A 16,748-nucleotide genomic window follows, 5' to 3' on the forward strand; every position below is an offset into this window, starting at 1 on the left:
AAGCATCTTTGTTTTCACTGTTGAATGTTCCTTTCTATTACCTTTCCTTCAGTGATCCCCAGACCTTGAATCCTGAGATTGGGGTTCTCATATTTCTCTCCTACTGCACAGTGTCTCCCTGTGTTGGTAAAGAGTTGAAGAAAGTGTTATTATGGGTGAATGAGATCCATTTGGCCTAAGAGGAGTTAAATACGGGCTTTATATAAATATCTCCCTGTTGAAGTCATCGACGCTAAGGTTTTTAGAAGTGTGTAATTCCTTTGAAAGCCTTTACTAAAAATTTCAGCAAGGCTACACTAGAAATTCAAGGGCATTCTCTTTTGGTTAGCTGTAAGTGGTCCCACGGGAGCCACACTATGATTGTCAGGGGGAACCTGACAGAGGAAACTGAGGCTGATAAAGTCTACTTCTGTCTCCTCTAACTGAAGTTATAGAGGGGCAAAACTTGAGACAGCTGGGGTGCAGCAGCTTGAGCTAAGCGAGCTAACCCCCCGGCTTATCTGCCTCAAGAGAATTCCTAAAAGAACTTACTGTAAGTTCTTCTACTCTGCCTAAAGACTTTGTCAGGTACTGGCAGCTTTGACTGCAACAAATGCTCAACACATGCAGGCTGCTTTTCCTAAACCTAAGTTCAAACAGGGCTTTGCTACTCCTCTTTTAAGTTTTGGCTTGAAGCTATGCTGTGAAATATGATGGCTATAAAGAAATAGTTTGTTCTCTGTCTTAAATGGCCACTGAGTTCAAAGAAAAAGGTACCTTAAATTAATTCTAGTGATACATCTTGTTCATCGTTTATGAAGGGATTGCTGAATTTTTTGCAACAGTAAGATTGAGATATATGAAAGAGAAAGAGATATACTGTGCTTTTAAACTTTGTGGAGTCATTTATAGTTTGTGAGGATGTATACTTACTGTGCTGTCTATTCTCAGCTCAGTTAAAATTTGCTAGCTTCAAGGTTTGGGTTTTTAAACAATCTTTTTAGTTGTTTCCTTCTGATGGTAATTGATACTTACTTCCTATAGGAAAATGTTTGCAAGATACAGTGGAAGCTTAAAAGGGTAAAATTATTTATTCTGAGCAAGAGGAAAAGGTGTCTTTTGAATCATCGAGTTAGAAGCTTAGGCTTTAGAAAAGTGAAATAATCTTGAGTCAGTTTCCTTGCTCCAGAATTCTTTAGGTGTTTCTTCCTCTGTGATGTGGAGAGAATGCTGTATTCCTTCCAATCTCACACTTTTGCTGGCAAGGTGCACCATGATTTTGAGTTACTATGAAAGAAAAATGCTTCTAATTAGATTATGACATAAGGCTTGCAGACTATTGATTGTAAGACATATGTTGGGTTCAGGGCATAAAAATCCATGACATTTGAGAATTAAATGAGATACTGTATTTAGAGCAGTTATCACAGTACCTGGCATGTAATCAACATCTGTGTGTGTATGCGGTTGCTTGTGGATGCACGTGTGTGCACTTGCACACAAAAAGAAAAAGGGAGGTGGGAAGGAGGGAGAGAGAGAGAGAGAGAATGAATGAGTAAATAAATGGTACTTTCGGCCGGGCGCGGTGGCTCAAGCCTGTAATCCCAGCACTTTGGGAGGCCGAGACGGGTGGATCACGAGGTCAGGAGATCGAGACCATCCTGGCTAACACGGTGAAACCCCGTCTCTACTAAAAAATACAAAAAAAAAAAAAAAAACCAAAAAACTAGCTGGGCGAGGTGGCGGGCGCCTGTAGTCCCAGCTACTCGGGAGGCTGAGGCAGGAGAATGGCGTGGACCCGGGAGGCAGAGCTTGCAGTGAGCTGAGATCCGGCCACTGCATTCCAGCCTGGGAGACAGAGCGAGACTCCGTCTCAAAAAAAAAAAAAAAAAAAAAAAAAAAAAAAAATAATAATAATAATAAATGGTACTTTCTTCTTTTCTAGGTACTCATTCTGCTTTCTTGTCCCTCCCGTGTGCCCAGCCAGGCAACAGGAGAATCCACATGTCATAATGGCTTACAATGATATTCCTTATTTATTGATAGTCTTATGTTTGCAAGCCATTTATTTTCAACAGAACTTAAGAAAACTTTGGACATGGAAAACACAGAAGGGCAGTGAAACTAGAGCAAAGAAATGACAATGTTTAATATTCTGAGAGTCTGTCTGTATTAATTTAATTCACCATGGTAGGACATTCTGCACCACTGTAATTTCACAATAGATAAGAGGTTTCAGAGACTGATATTGTCCTCTGAATTTCCTTTGATGGCTTGGCAGTTTAATAAGCTTTTGCTAATAATGTTCAATTCAGAATCTTGGTAAAAGTGAGATTTTTCAGGCATCAATCTAGATATTTAGTGCTTATCAGTTTTAAACTGATTTTAGCAATTTATTTTAACCTCAAGTTAGATCTTAGATTCTCTATTTGTAAAATGGGATACAACCTAGTTCCAGGAATAATTGAAAACAGAAATTAATGAGTAAATCACTTGAAGATTTTATATAATAAATTAAAAGTTATATAAGATTTTATATAATAAGTTCAAAATGAATGTTTGTTCTTTCATCCAAACACACACTAGGCATTGGTCAGTGCTAAATAAATAGGAAGATGCTAAAATACAGACAAGAACCTTAAAGAAAGATAACAGAAAGACAGAGAATAAACACAATAGGAGTAGCGAGTGTGATGACAGGGGCTAGCCCTGGGTACCATAAAAGCACATTGTTGTTGTCTTAACAATAGCAACGACAGCACAATTGAAGCTCCCTGAACCTATGATACATTCTTGATAATGAATGGGTTGCCTAATTTTGTTCTCTCCTTAGGTTTAGGGTTTCCTGTGCTCCAAATCATGCTTTAAGCTTATGTATATTTTCTGTGTCTATTTACAATACAAATTGGCAAGAATTGGAGCGAAAGAGGAAAAATGCAGTCATTAGCTTTTATATTTGGTAATTAAATAAATATTATGTTTTCATAAAGACCCTTCGGCTCCATGCAGCCACAAAAGGAAAGCAATATTGGGATCCAGAATAAAAACGTCAAAATCTAATGTTGCGGCATAATAGTGCTTGACAGAGAAAGAAAGAAAGTAGGACAATTAATGTCTATTTGCTTGGATAAATGAGTAGATAAAAGATTTCCAGCTGGAAAGCAGCAGGATATTCCCAGACCTTGTATGAGCAAAGCAGAATCTTCTGCGTTGTCAGCACTTAATGTTGCAGTGAGTTCTTTAGATTCAGATAAAAGACATGGTGCTAAATATCTAACAGAGGTTTATGTGTTAGAAGCACATAGTAAGTAAATATCAAGGTTTGTATATTTAAAGAACATGTAGAGGTTTATGTTGGGCCACTAATAGATTGCCTCAATTCAATTCTATAGATTAAATAGCATATAAGAATTTGCCTGATTATAATTCCAACATATGTGTGCAAATTTAAACCCATAATGTTAGGCAGATAATGAAGTTCATACTTGTTAAAACGATGATGATGATGGCCAGCATTTATTGAGTGTATGCTGTTGGTCAGACACTGTTCTAAGCCTTTCACGGGTCTTAATTCATTTAATCCTAACAATCCTATGAAGAAGATACTATTATAATCCACATTTCAGTGAAGAGAAAATCCGAGGCCTGGAAATGTTCAGTAACTTGCCTGAAGACATGCAACTTCTAAGTGGCTGAGCTGAGATTTGAACTCAGGGGATCTGGCTGCCTCTTGAACATAAGGAGTTGCGTTGGGCTCTCTCCTCTACGGCTGGCACCTAGGGCCTCGGGTGCCTGGGCTTGGTGCAGGCATTCCCATCTTCCCACACTGTGTCCCCCTTGTCCTCCCCACCGAACGTATGGAAGTGTCCTTGGGTATCCATCCGTTGATGGCCTTTTCCCCACCTGCTTCTCATCTGCGCTCCCTAGGTCTTGGCCATTAGAGGGCGCGTGGAGCAGGAACTCGCAGGTCCCTCCGAGGCTGGGAACCGGGCAGGGTCAGGGGCAGAGGCGCAGAGAGGTGAGGGGCGCAGAGAGGTGAGGGGCGCAGAGAGGTGAGGGGCGCAGAGAGGTGAGGGGCTCAGAGAGGTGAGGGGCGCAGAGGTGAGAGGCGCAGCGGAGGGGCGAGCTGAGACTCTTTGGGGCCCGGGGACAGAGGGAAGGGTAGGGGGGCACCAGCCAGGGACGTGAATTTGAGCTCAGACAGGGCTAGCAGCAGGACCGGCAGGACCGTAACTTCTGCCAGGAGAACCCATCATTTACATTTATTTTTTCCACCCCCAGTAGGGAGTGGGCAGGCGGGGAGGCCTGGATGTCGCGTGGTTGCGGATGGAGAAACTGACTCCCAGCCCCTCCATAAGCTCACCGGGAACTACTAGAGCTGTACCTGGAGCCAGCGGCTTTGAGTAGGGGGAAGTAAGAAGGCTCTGAACTGTCCGATCCCATCCCCGCTGCTCGACCCAAGACGCGTATAATTCTCCAAAGCAAACTTTGGATCTTTCTCTGACTGGAGATCCAAGCAATGTCCATATTCGCGTAAATAAGTGGTCAGATTGTTTTGTTTTGATAGTGCAGCGAGATGCAGATGACGGAGGCGCCGAAGAACATTTTCAAGGGTCTTCACTCTGTTTAATGTGCCCTCATATTTACTAATGACAAATGTTCTGTGTTTGAGAGTCTAATGCTAACTAGGATGCATAATCAAATAAATTATACTGCTTTTTAATTATGACTCAGCTACCAGCATGGAGATCTGTTGTTATCCTGAGGCTGTAGTACAGTGTCTGAGACTCCGTAATTGCTTAGTTGAAATGGAAATTTTATGAATAAAACGTTTTCATTCTAAAGGTAAATTAATCACATTGATAGCATGTATACGTTTGCTTCGGGGGGAGGGTACTTTATTCGCCAGCTCATCTCACCCCAGAGCTCTGGATAAGATTCCAGGGACTTGTTGGGTGTAAGAGGCAGCTGTGATAATGTGGGCTCAGCGTGGGGCTGGGAACAGAAAACGTCAGTTTCCATCCAAACTCCCCTTTTTGTGCTGCGCACTGTAGAGCAGGTCACTTCCCTGAGCCTTCAATCTCCTCATCTGTAAATGGGCCATGCGGGTCGGTCGCGGTGGCTCACTCCTGTAATCCCAGCACTTTGGAAGGCCGAAGTGGGTGGATCACCTGAGGTCAGGAGTTCGAGAACAGCCTGGCCAATATGGTGAAATGCCATCCCTACTAAAAATACAAAAATTAGCTAGTCAGGTTTGGTGACCAGCACCTATAATCCTAGCTACTTGAGAGACTGAGGCAGGGGAATCACTTGAACCTGGGAGGCAGAGGTTTCAGTGAGCTGAGATCACACCACTGCACTCTACCCTGGGCAACAAGAGTGAAATTCTGTCTTAAAAAAAAAAAAAAAAAAAAAAGCCATTGCCGATTTCATAGGACTCTGGTGAGGATTACAGGATGAACACTGGCTGCCAGGCAAAACTGACTTTAAGTTAAGCTCAATCTTCCTCTGCTTCTTTTTACGGGTTGTTGAACATGCAGGAGCATGCAACCATGCACGTGAATGCAGCTGCAGACTTCTGGTGTCCAATATAGTCTGGATCTGTAGTACTGTCTTTTACATATTCTTAGTAGTGCTGCCTTCACTTTCCTACCATGGTTTTTCCAACCCTTGGCCACATTTAAAGTTCTCAATATCTCTTCCTTCTAAGAGGTGGTTTTGTTTTCAATCGTACAGAAAAAAAAAACCCAACAAAAATCAAAGCTATAAAAAAATGAAACTGCAGCATGTTATGAATTCTAGGAGGAAAAACGTCTGCAATGAAATATGCCAGAATGCAATCAGTGGATTTTTGTTCCTTCCTACTTTGCTGTTTTCCTTCCTACTTTTCTATATTTTTCAACTGTTTCGTTAAAATATGTATTACATTATGTTTACAAAATAATGGAAAAATAAAACAGAAAAACTAACATTGTAAAGCTACTACTCATCCACGGATTTATCCCCTGTTCTAGCCCAGAGGAGGGAGTCTCTCTCCCCCATTCATGGCTAAGTTGATTATCTGTGCTATTAATTCTATATTATCCTGACTTCTCAAGGATCTTGCATTGTCATTAGCTGAACTTTCCCCTCCACATTCAACCATTCATTCTCTTTTTAGTTTATTTTCCTCAGTATATAAATATGCTTGAGTCCTCTCTGCATCCTAGCAAACAGATACAACCCTCCAAACCCAACCCTACCTTGGTCCCAGTCTAATTCTAGACCCATATCCATTCTTCCTTTTACATGCAAAGTTCTAGAAAGAGCTGACTGGATTTCTCAAACTCTAGGGCCTCATAACTGACTACTCAGCCCATCACAGTCTGGTTTCCACTTGTGTGACACTCTTAAAATTGCTCTTGTCAGAGGTCCAGTGACACATTGTCTCACTTCAGTCTTTCTTACTGGACTTCTCTAATGCACTTGATACTGTTGTCTCTTTTCTCCTTGAAACTCTCTCCTTGGTTTCTTGGTTTTCTTTTCTTTTCGTTTTTCTTTTGTTTTTTTTTGGGATGGAGTCTCACTCTGTCACCCAGGCTGGAGTGCCATGGTGCAGTCTCAGCTCACTGCAACCTCTGCCTTTTGGGATCAAGCAATAATTCTCCTGCCTCAGCCTCCGGAGTAACTGAGATTACAGGCATGCACCACCAAGCCCCACTGATTTTTGTATTTTTAGTAGAGCGGGGTTTCTTCATGTTGGTCAGGCTGGTCTCGAACTCCTGACCTCAAATGATCTGCTGCCTCAGCCTCCCAAAGTGTTGGGATTATAGGCATGAGCCACCATGCCTGTTCTCTCTCCTTGGTTTTCTATGGCACAGTTGTAATGGTAATAACTACAATTTTTTTTTTTTTGGAAACAGAGTCTCACCTTGTTGCCCAGTCTGGAGTGTAATGGCGCATCTTGGCTTACTGCAACCTCTGTCTCCTGGGTTCAAGCCATTCTCCTGCCTCAGCTTCCCAAGTAGTTGGGATTACAGGCACCCACCATCTTGCCTGGCTAATTAATAGCTACAATTTATATTATGTACCAAATACTATGTACTGTGTCTACTTATAGATAGTTCCTGTAATCTTCATTCTAAGGCTAAGGTAAAAGGAATACATCTCCATGACAAGGCAAAGAACCCTGAGTTAGAAGGTTTAGGAAGCCTGCATGATTACATGGCTACAAAAAATAGAGTGAGGATTTGAACTCCAGTCTTTCTGAATCCAAAATCCAAGTTTTTCTGGCTTCTGACATTTTTGTTTCCCACATTTCCTCCAGCCTCTGTGGCTGTCCATTTTCAACTTGCTATGTGGGCTCACCTTTTTATGATACCCCATTAACATTGGCACTCTTCTGGATGTTGGATGTTAGTTTGGGCTCTTTTGCTTTCTTACTCTGCACCATCTTGTTGGAGCATCTCATTTATGCCATGAATTCATCTCCTGGCTATAAATCCCCCAGCCAGCTCTTTGTTGATCTTGCAGCCCACAGACACACTGGGTGAGGCATTTCACCTGATTGTTCCTCAGGCCCTTCACAATCAACAAGTCTACAATGGGGGCCATTGAGCTGCTCTGCTCACACATTTCCTCCTCATATTCCAGATTTCTTCCTTCATCTGGTGTTATGTAGTCATCCTTCCTCTCTCCCTGTCCTTATCTAATTTATTGGGCCATCTTTGTAGGGCCCTACTGTGGCTCACAAGGACCTTTGCAGTCATCCCCCTGACCACTTCTCTGACTTGAGTTTTGACCCCATCTAAGCTGTCTTGCATGTCGTTTCAAGATTGATCTTTGTAATACAGAGCTTCCATCTTGTCAACCGCAGCTCAGAATTCTTCAGCGGCCTCCATGATCAGAAATACAACCTGAGCTCCTTTCCGTGGTCTTTCATGGTCTCCGTTTTCCCTAACTCTCTTCTCCAGGTCTTTCCACCTCCCAGCTGCTTCCTTTCCATACTCAATATTTTGTATTGCATTGAATCCTCAATTTCATTATTTCATGCCTCTGTGCATGTATTTTCTTTGTGCAGATATTTTCTTTGTGTAGGATAGTCTCTGTGCTGGTCCTTTGGGCAGATTCTGTCTCACCTATTGAGAGTCAACTCAAATACTGCCACTTGTGTGAAACCCTCCCAGATTTCATTCAGGGAAGACTCTCTCCCTGCACTTCGTATAATTATTTTATTGTATTCTAATTTCTATTAAGTTGTTTTTTTCTCTTTTAGATTGTAAGGTTCTTGGGGGCAGGCACCATAATGATTTCTTTATTTTATTTTATTTTTTTGAGATGGAGTCTCACTCTGTCACCCAGACTGGAATGCAGCGGCACGATCTTGGCTTACTGCAACCTCTGCCTCCAGGGTTCAGTCAAGCGATTCTCCTGTCTCAGCCTCCTCAGTAGCTGGGATTACAGGTGTGCACCACCAAACCTGGCTAATTTTTGTAGTTTTAGTAGAGACATGGTTTTGCCATGTTAGCCAGGCTGGTCTCAAACTCCTGACCTGAACTGATCTGCCAACCTCAGCCTCCCAAAGTGCTGGGATTACAGGTGTGAGCCACCACATCTGGCCAATTTCTTTATTTTTTTACAATGAAAAATAACTTACCCAGAAGTACATTAAACATAATTTAGAAATTATTATAAAGTGAACACAGTGTAACTGTCTTAGTCCATTCAGGTAACTGTAACAAAATTACCATAGACTGGGTGAATGCTAAACAACAGAAATTTGTTTCTCACAGTTCTGGAGGTTGGGAAGTCCAATAACAAGGCCCTGGCCCTGTGTGATGAAGGAGGGCCCAATTTCTCATAGAAGGCTGTCTTCTCACATGTGACCTCCCACCATGTAACTTCACATGGAAAGGTGAGGTAGCTCTTTCAGGCCTCTTTTATAACGGCACGAATCCCATTCATCAGGCCTCCCACTCTTGTGACCTAATCACCTTCCAAAGGTCCCACCTCCTAATCACCTTGGGGATTAGGATTTCATCATGTGAACTTTTTGGGGACACAAACATTCAGACCACAGCAGTAACTATTACCCAGGTCATGGCAAGAAGTATTTTCAGCACCAGAGGAACCTCCTGCATCCCTTCCTGATACCATGAATCCCTATACTATCTTGGCTTTTGTGTTAATTACTCCTGGTTTTTCTTCATAGTTGTACTACCTGTTTGCGCATTCCCAGACAATGCTGTTAATTTTACAAGTTGTTGAACTTCATACCAACGTAGTCATGTCATGTGCATTCTGTTGCATTTGGTTCCTTCTGTTCATCATTGTCTTTGTATAATTCATCATACAAAGCTGTATGTAGCTATGTTTCTTTCCATTTAATGAGTGTATAGAGGCACTCCTTTATATAGATATACTATACATGATATATTTATTAATGGACATTTGGTTTATTTCCAGTTTTTTACTATTACAATGCTTCAAATATCTTGTCCACTTCTTTTGGTACCCACGTGCACAAGTTTTTTCAGGGTATAGATTCAAGAATGGAATTGATTGCCACAGGGTGTGTATATCTTCAACTCTACCAGATAATGCCAAACTGTTTTTCAAAGTGAGTGTTGAGATTTACATCCTGCCAGTGTGTTGAGAGTTCCCATTACGTTCCATCTTTAACGTGTGGTATTGTTAGACTTTACAATTTTCACCAACATGATTGGTGTGTAGTGGTATTTCCCTGTGGTTTTCAAATTTAAAAAATTATTTTATACATTACATTCATACATATTTATGAGGTACACGTGGAATGTTGTGACATGCATAAAATGTGCAATGATCAAATTGGGGTATTTAGGGTACCTGTCGCCTGAGTATTTATCATTTCTATGTTAGGTGCATCATCTGTATTTCCTTCTGTATAATGAGGTTGACCCCCTTTCATGTGTTTATTGTTTGTCTGGATTTTGTCTTTGGTGGAGAACTTACTCACGTTTTATTCACTTTTGTAATGGGTTGCTTGTCTTTATTTTATTGCTGTATAAAAGTTTTTATTGAAATCTGGATGTGAGTCCATTGTTGATTGTATGTGTTGAAAATAATATTATACTATAAAATCACACACAATGAAGATGTATTGTTTACAGTAATTTTTGATTCTTTACCTTAGTACTACTGAGCAAGAGACAGAATAGATAAGATGAATAATAGTGTACACGAGTTCAAATTAATCCTCTCCTTCTCTTCTCCCCAGGGGTTATTATCGTTCCCAGTGCTGGTGTTGGTATTGTCCTCGGAGGCTACATTATCAAAAAATTGAAACTTGGTGCCAGAGAATCTGCAAAACTAGCAATGATCTGCAGTGGTGTGTCTTTACTGTGTTTTTCAACCCTATTTATTGTTGGATGTGAAAGCATTAATCTAGGGGGCATAAACATCCCTTATACAACAGGGTAAGTACCTCTTAAGAACCGCGTCGTATCTGCACGATGGAGGTGCAAAGCCCCATGGTGTTTGTGCATCTGCAGTCAGACTCGCACCCCTCCCTCCAAGCTGTTCTCCCTGTGTGTTCTCTGTGTGCTCTGCCTCTCCAAGTGGAGCATGCACTCCTGCAGAGCAGAAGCCAGGGTCTCCTCTTCCTCTGTGCCCCTTCTGACCCTCACAGAGGGACTTTCATAGCATTTTAATTACATCAGATGAAGATGAAATGCTCATTGGGTTAATGAAAATTGTTCAGTTTTTATTGTAATGTTTTGAATGGGGAATGTGTTTCTGTACCTCAAAAACATAAAATTCAATGGAAATACAAGGTACGTTGAAACCTCTTGCTCTTACTCAAGTCCTCCATCCACCTAGCTCTTCACATTCCTCCAACCGAAGATGAAACAGGTAACCCCTTTCATTCATTTTTTGCATATCCTTCCAAGGCTTCTTTATTGAAGACACTGTGGATATGTATTTTCAATTGTCCCTCTTTTGTATCTAAAATAGAGCATTCATACATGCTTTGCTGAGCTTTTAAAAAATGGAACAATATAGCTTGGAGATCTTTCTGTATTGGTAGTAACAATCTGAAGCATAACTCCCCTTTACCATGACTGAGCATTGCAGGCTGAGCATTCTCTTAAGTGCTTGACATATGTTAATCCATGAATCCTCTCAATAACCCTATCAAATAGGTGCTGTTATCATCCTGAGTTTACAGATAGCAAAACGGAGGTACCGATCACATGTAACCAGTGGACTGCCGACAAATGTTTAAATGGGTCTCTAAAAAAGGCTCATGGTCGGTGCAGTGGCCCAGACCTGTAACCCCAGCACTTGGGGGAGGCTGAGGCAGGAGGATAACTTGAGACCAGGAGTTCAAGACTAGCCTGGGCAACATAGTGGTAACCCATTTATACAAAAAGTAAAAAGTAAACAAAAGCCTTGATTTGTAGCATTTGTCAATTCTGAGATGTAAATACACCCCTGTGGATGATTTCACGTCATCAACTTGTCGACCCTGAACACTGAGTTGGGAGGAGGTGCTCAGTCACACACCATTGTATAATGTTTCTATCATACAGGTGGAATAGACTTAAATAGCCTAGACAACAGCATAGATAATAGTAAAATAATTAGAAGGTGATGAATTTTACGTACTTATTATCTTTGTCTTTAATATCATTTAATTATATGTTTATATAATTTAATTTTTAAAAATAGTTGTGTTAAACAAACAATTGACAAAATCCCTTAGAATTTCACAGTAGAATCTTGTCATCCAGGGTGGCTGCCTCCAGTGTGGCACTGCCCAGAACCCAAGACTTAACCTCAAGCAATCTGGCTACAGTGTCTGTGCCCATAAGCACAACCTTTAACCACTGCATAGCGTTCCATTATATTCCACTTTGTTTTAACCTGCCCCCATTTGGTGGGCAGTGGGTTGTTCCTGATCTTTAATTGTATTTATTTATTTATTTATCTATATATTTATAGACATGGTCTCACTATGTCTATGTCTCACTATGTTGCCCAGACTGGTCTCGAACTCCTGGTCACAAGTGAGCCTGCTGTCTCAGCCTCCCAGATAGCTGGGATTATGGGCACATGGCACCATGCTCAGTTAATTTTTAGTTGTTAAAAGCAATGCTGCAATAAATAACTTCAAGGCATTTATCACTTCTCTTGTGTGCTCTGTATGTACAGGATAAATTCTCAGAAGTGAGACTGAATAAATAGTACCAAATTACCTCCACAGGTATTGTACCAATTTTTGCCCTCACCAGCAATGGATATGAGTGCTGTTTTCCCCACAGCCTCACCAAAAGAAGGTGGAAAGCTCTTCTGTGAGAGTTATGAAAACCTTAACTTTTATTTCTTTTCTTTTTTCTTTTCTTTTTGAAACAGAGTCTCTCTGTGTCCCCCAGACTGGAGTGCAATGGTGTACTCATGGCTCACTGCAGCCTCCACCTCCCAAGTTCCAGGGATCCTCTATCCTCAGTCTCCCGAGTAGAGAGGGTCTCCAGGCATGCACCACCATGTCTGGCTAAGTTTTTGTATTTTTTGTAGAGACGAGGTCTTACTTTGTTGCCCACGCTGGTCTCAAACTCCTGAGCTCAAATGATCCTCCCGCCCCAACTTCCCAAAGTGCTGGGATTACAGGCGTGAGCCACTGTGCCCAGCCAACCTTTACTTCTTAACTACATGTATTTTTGTTAGGATCTGCTCATTTAACAGGGCTTCATTGTCCAAGTTTTGGTGCTTGGTGCCAAGAAACACTTCTGTTTCCTTTTGTTTCTCAGTGGAGTTTTATGTTATAAAATGTTCCACTTTGCATTTGAATAACAAAAGCTTTGATTTCATCTAGCCAATTTAGAATGTTTGGGGGTGAGGAGAAGGAATAACAAATCAGAGTTTATTTAGATTACAGAATACTGTGCCATTTTTTGTCCTGGGGGTTATTTTTTCTACCAGAAGACATTGGTGTGCGTATGCTTAAGATGCGTGCACTGGGTATGTGGCTTCCCGATAGTGCCTAATAGGATGGCACAAAAAATAAAGTCTTCAAAAATGGACAAGCAGTATAGAATAAGAACTCAGGTTCTGGAGTGGAATTAGAATTTGGATCTTGACTCTGCTTGGCTGGTTGCTTAACGCTAAACCCCAATATCTACCTCTGTAAATTGGGGTGATGTTAGCAACAATCTTAGAAGGTTGTGGGCAAGGGTTATGTATGTAACATGTGTAAAGCTCTCAGCTAATGTGAGGCACTGAAGGCTAGCTCTTGTCATTAGTCATCACTAATAAATTAAGAATAATTTCTATTTCTATCAAATTATTTTTTTATTAAAATTAGAGAACATAAATAGAATTAAAAAGTTCATAACAAAAACACAGCAGTCTTATGACTAACTCTGATTTGCAGGGGCAATAATTTTAAATTCTTTTTAGCTGTTTCTTTTGCAATGTATCTCTGTATTTTTCAGAAATACTATATAAATTAATCAAACTAAGGTATTATTTGTGACTTCCTAGCTTGGCAAATGAGGAGCTTCACTTTACAAATTGTGGTCAAATCCTTTCTTGGTATTTTCATGTTAAATTTATGACATATGTATTGTCAATGAAAAGAGTCAAACTCTGTAAAATATTTGAAGAGATTTATTCTGAGCCAAATATGAATGACCGTGGCCTGGGACACAGCCCTCAGGAGGTCCTGAGAACATGTGCCCAAGGAGGTTGGGGTACAGCTTGGTTTTATACATTTTAGGGAGACATGAGACTTCAATCAAATACATTTAAGAAGTACATTGGTTTGGTCCAGAAAAGTGGGACAACTCGAAGCAGGGGCCTCCAGCTTATAGGTAGATTAAAAAATTTCCCGGATGACAATTGGTTGAGTTTATCTGAAGACCTGGGATCCATAGGAAGGAATGTCTGGGTTGAGATGAAGGACTGTGGGGACCCAAGTTCTTATTTGCAGAGGAAACCTTCCAGAAGCAGGCTTCAGAGAGAATAGGCTGTGAAATGTTTCTTATCAGACTTCAAGTTTGTGTTGATGTTAATGTTGGAGAGGTATAATGAGGCATGCCAGATTCCCCACTTCCCATCCTGGTCTGAACTGGTATCTCAGGTTAAATTTTAAAAGAGCCCTGGCTGAGGAGGAAGTCCATTCAGTTCATTGGGGGGCCTTAGAATTTTATTTTTGGTTTACAGTATCATGATTAGATTTCCTTATTTGTGTAACACTGATTTTCTGGAATTAATTTCCTGGAATTAATAATTACCTTATTTTCATTTACTTTGTTTTCTTTGAATCTGCATCTAGTTTCCCACATCCTCTGAGAGCTCAAAAAATATCTCAACATGACCTTCCACCTAGTTGATAAGCTCATGGTTCCATTTGCCCACTCCTTGGAGTCATCTATGCAGGGCCCACAGTCCCCCTACTCTCATCTGGACACAATGTTTCTGGACTGGCTGCCCGGCTGTCATCCTGAGAATTCCTTTGCCTCTCTCTGTATTGATCCTTTGTTTTTTGGACTCTGTGGAGTCCTCTTTTTTGATTTACTCCCTCATTTTGATGGAGCACAACCTCCAGTAGCTACAAAAAGGCTGTATAGGCTGTAACTTTGTTTTTTTGGGAGACTTTTTATTATATATATTGATAAATATTATATATAGACATATACACACACATACACACTGTTACATTTGATTGCCAATTTGGGTGAAATTTTGGATGAGTCATTTTTACTCAGAGTTTTGAAGTTTTTGCCCCATTGTCATCTAATTTCTAATGCTCTTGTTGGAAGTCTGGCTTTTCTTTTTCCCAATGCTTTGTAGCAGATGTATTTTTCCTTCCTGGGAGCTTCCTTTTATTACTAGTATTTCAGAATTTCACTATGATGTGTTTTGAGATGGATCATTTTGATTTTTTGCTAGGCACGTGGTGAACTCTTTCTGACTGGAGACTATATTTTACAGGTCTGTTTTTAAACTTTCTTTTTTCTCCTTGCCATTTTTTTCTTTCTCCCTTTCATTGATCTCTCCTGTTCTTATTCTTGTTTGGAGGTACTAGCAACTTTTTGTATGCCTTTGACCAAAGAATGATCCTCCTCTATCAGAGAAGGTTGTCCTCTTTGACCAAGTGTGCAGGTTCAGGAGGGACACAGGTGGAGCGGTGAGGGAGGCAGGGGACACCCGTCTATTCAGCCAGATCAGCCGAATCAACTCTGATAATCAATGTGGTGGCAGGTGTCACAGCCAAATTACTCTCATATCCTCCTTTCCTTATTATTTATCATCATTTCATATGTCCTTTTCTGTTCTACTTTTTAAAAAGATTTCTTGCATTTTATCTTCTAAGTCCTCTGTTGAATTCTTTATTTTGGCTGTCATTTTTATTTTTTTGAAATAGGATCTTGCTCTGTCACTCAGGCTGGAGTGCAGTGGCACGATCATGGCTCACTGCAATTTCAGCCTCCTGGACTCAAGTGATCCTTCCCCCTCATCCACCTGAGTAGCTGGGACTACACGTGTCCACCACTACACTGGGATAATTTTTTGTAGAGATGTGGTCACTCTATGTTGCCTATGCTGGTCTTGAACTTCTGCGCTCAAGCAGTCTGCCCACCTTGGCCTCCCAAAATGCTGGGATTACAGGCGTGAGCCACCTCACCCAGCCTATCATATTTTTAATTTCAAAATTCTTGCTTGATTTCAGATTGTCCCTTGTTTCTAACCATCTTGCTTCATGAGTGGAATATTTTCTCTTACTTTTCCAACATTATTTAGATTTCCTTTTCTTTCCTAATTTGTCTCTGTGTCCTATGAGAGCCTACTTTCTGTTTATTTTGCTGTCTTGATTGTGTTAGCAGCTCTGTTCAAATTTCTGTTGATCCTTAGCGTGCTCTTGGTATTGAAGAATGAGAACTTAAAAAGCTGAGCAGTTGCTGTGTGTGTATGAGGGTAGGGCTTGTTATCTGGTAGGTCTCGCTGTGGAAGGTGGATGCAACTGGAGTTTTCATCAGGGTGCTGCAGTGTCAGGACCCAAGGGCTTACCTCTGAGGTGCTTCAGTTCCTCAAGAGACAGATGCTCCTTTCTCTCCTGCTGGGGCCCTGCTGGGGAGGACTACAGGGTTGTAAGCCTTGCTGCTGGCATCCTAGAACTGAGAGTCGGGGGAATGGGCCTGGGTCCTCACTGTTCATTTTGCAGGCTTTTACCTAAGTTCCCTGTCATCATTCTAGCATCTCACTGAACTTCTCCTTTATGTGTGGTGCTTTTAAGCCAGAGCCTTTGGTTCAGTTTCTCCAGAAAACAGGGCGTATGAGGGAAGGAGCAGTTACCTAAGTAGAGAAGGGATGGGAATTTGCTTAAAATGGTGTCATAGTTGGACCATATCTTTCTTGTATTACTGTCCTTGAGGTCTAAGGGCCTCTTCTTTCTCTTGCTGCTTGCCTTGATCATGCCCATATGTTTTTCTAAGTTCTCAATCATGCTTTCTGTTTTACTGAATCTTCCTGTTTCCCTGAACTCCATCCTCCTGCTTCACTTTGGACTGCTTGCCCAGTTGACATAACTTACACCCTGGGTCCTCCTTTCAGAAGTTTCCTCAGTTGTATCCACTAGTTTTTGTTTGTTTATTTATTTGGTAACTGCTCATTTTGCCAGAAAAAACCTTAGATAACTTCCATGGAAAGGGTACATGGGAAGGAAGTCTTTCTGAGCCTGTGAGCATATTAAAGCATCTTTGTTCTTTAGTGGTAGTTTAAGCAGGCATAGAATTCTAGGTTAAAAAATT

General features: G+C 41.1%; 1 protein-coding gene across 2 annotated transcripts in view; it reads left to right on the plus strand.

The window, feature by feature from the left end:
* Nucleotides 1-16,748, plus strand: part of SLCO5A1 (solute carrier organic anion transporter family member 5A1) — a 159,784-nt gene that overhangs the window by 113,442 nt on the left and 29,594 nt on the right. For both annotated transcript variants that reach the window (XM_050801551.1, XM_050801552.1), the window contains one exon: nt 10,214-10,412. In XM_050801551.1, the coding sequence (XP_050657508.1) occupies nt 10,214-10,412 (199 nt within the window). The remainder of the gene's footprint in view (nt 1-10,213; nt 10,413-16,748) is intronic.

The sequence above is a fragment of the Macaca thibetana genome, chromosome 8 (assembly GCF_024542745.1).
Source record: "Macaca thibetana thibetana isolate TM-01 chromosome 8, ASM2454274v1, whole genome shotgun sequence".
NCBI lineage: Eukaryota > Metazoa > Chordata > Mammalia > Primates > Cercopithecidae > Macaca > Macaca thibetana.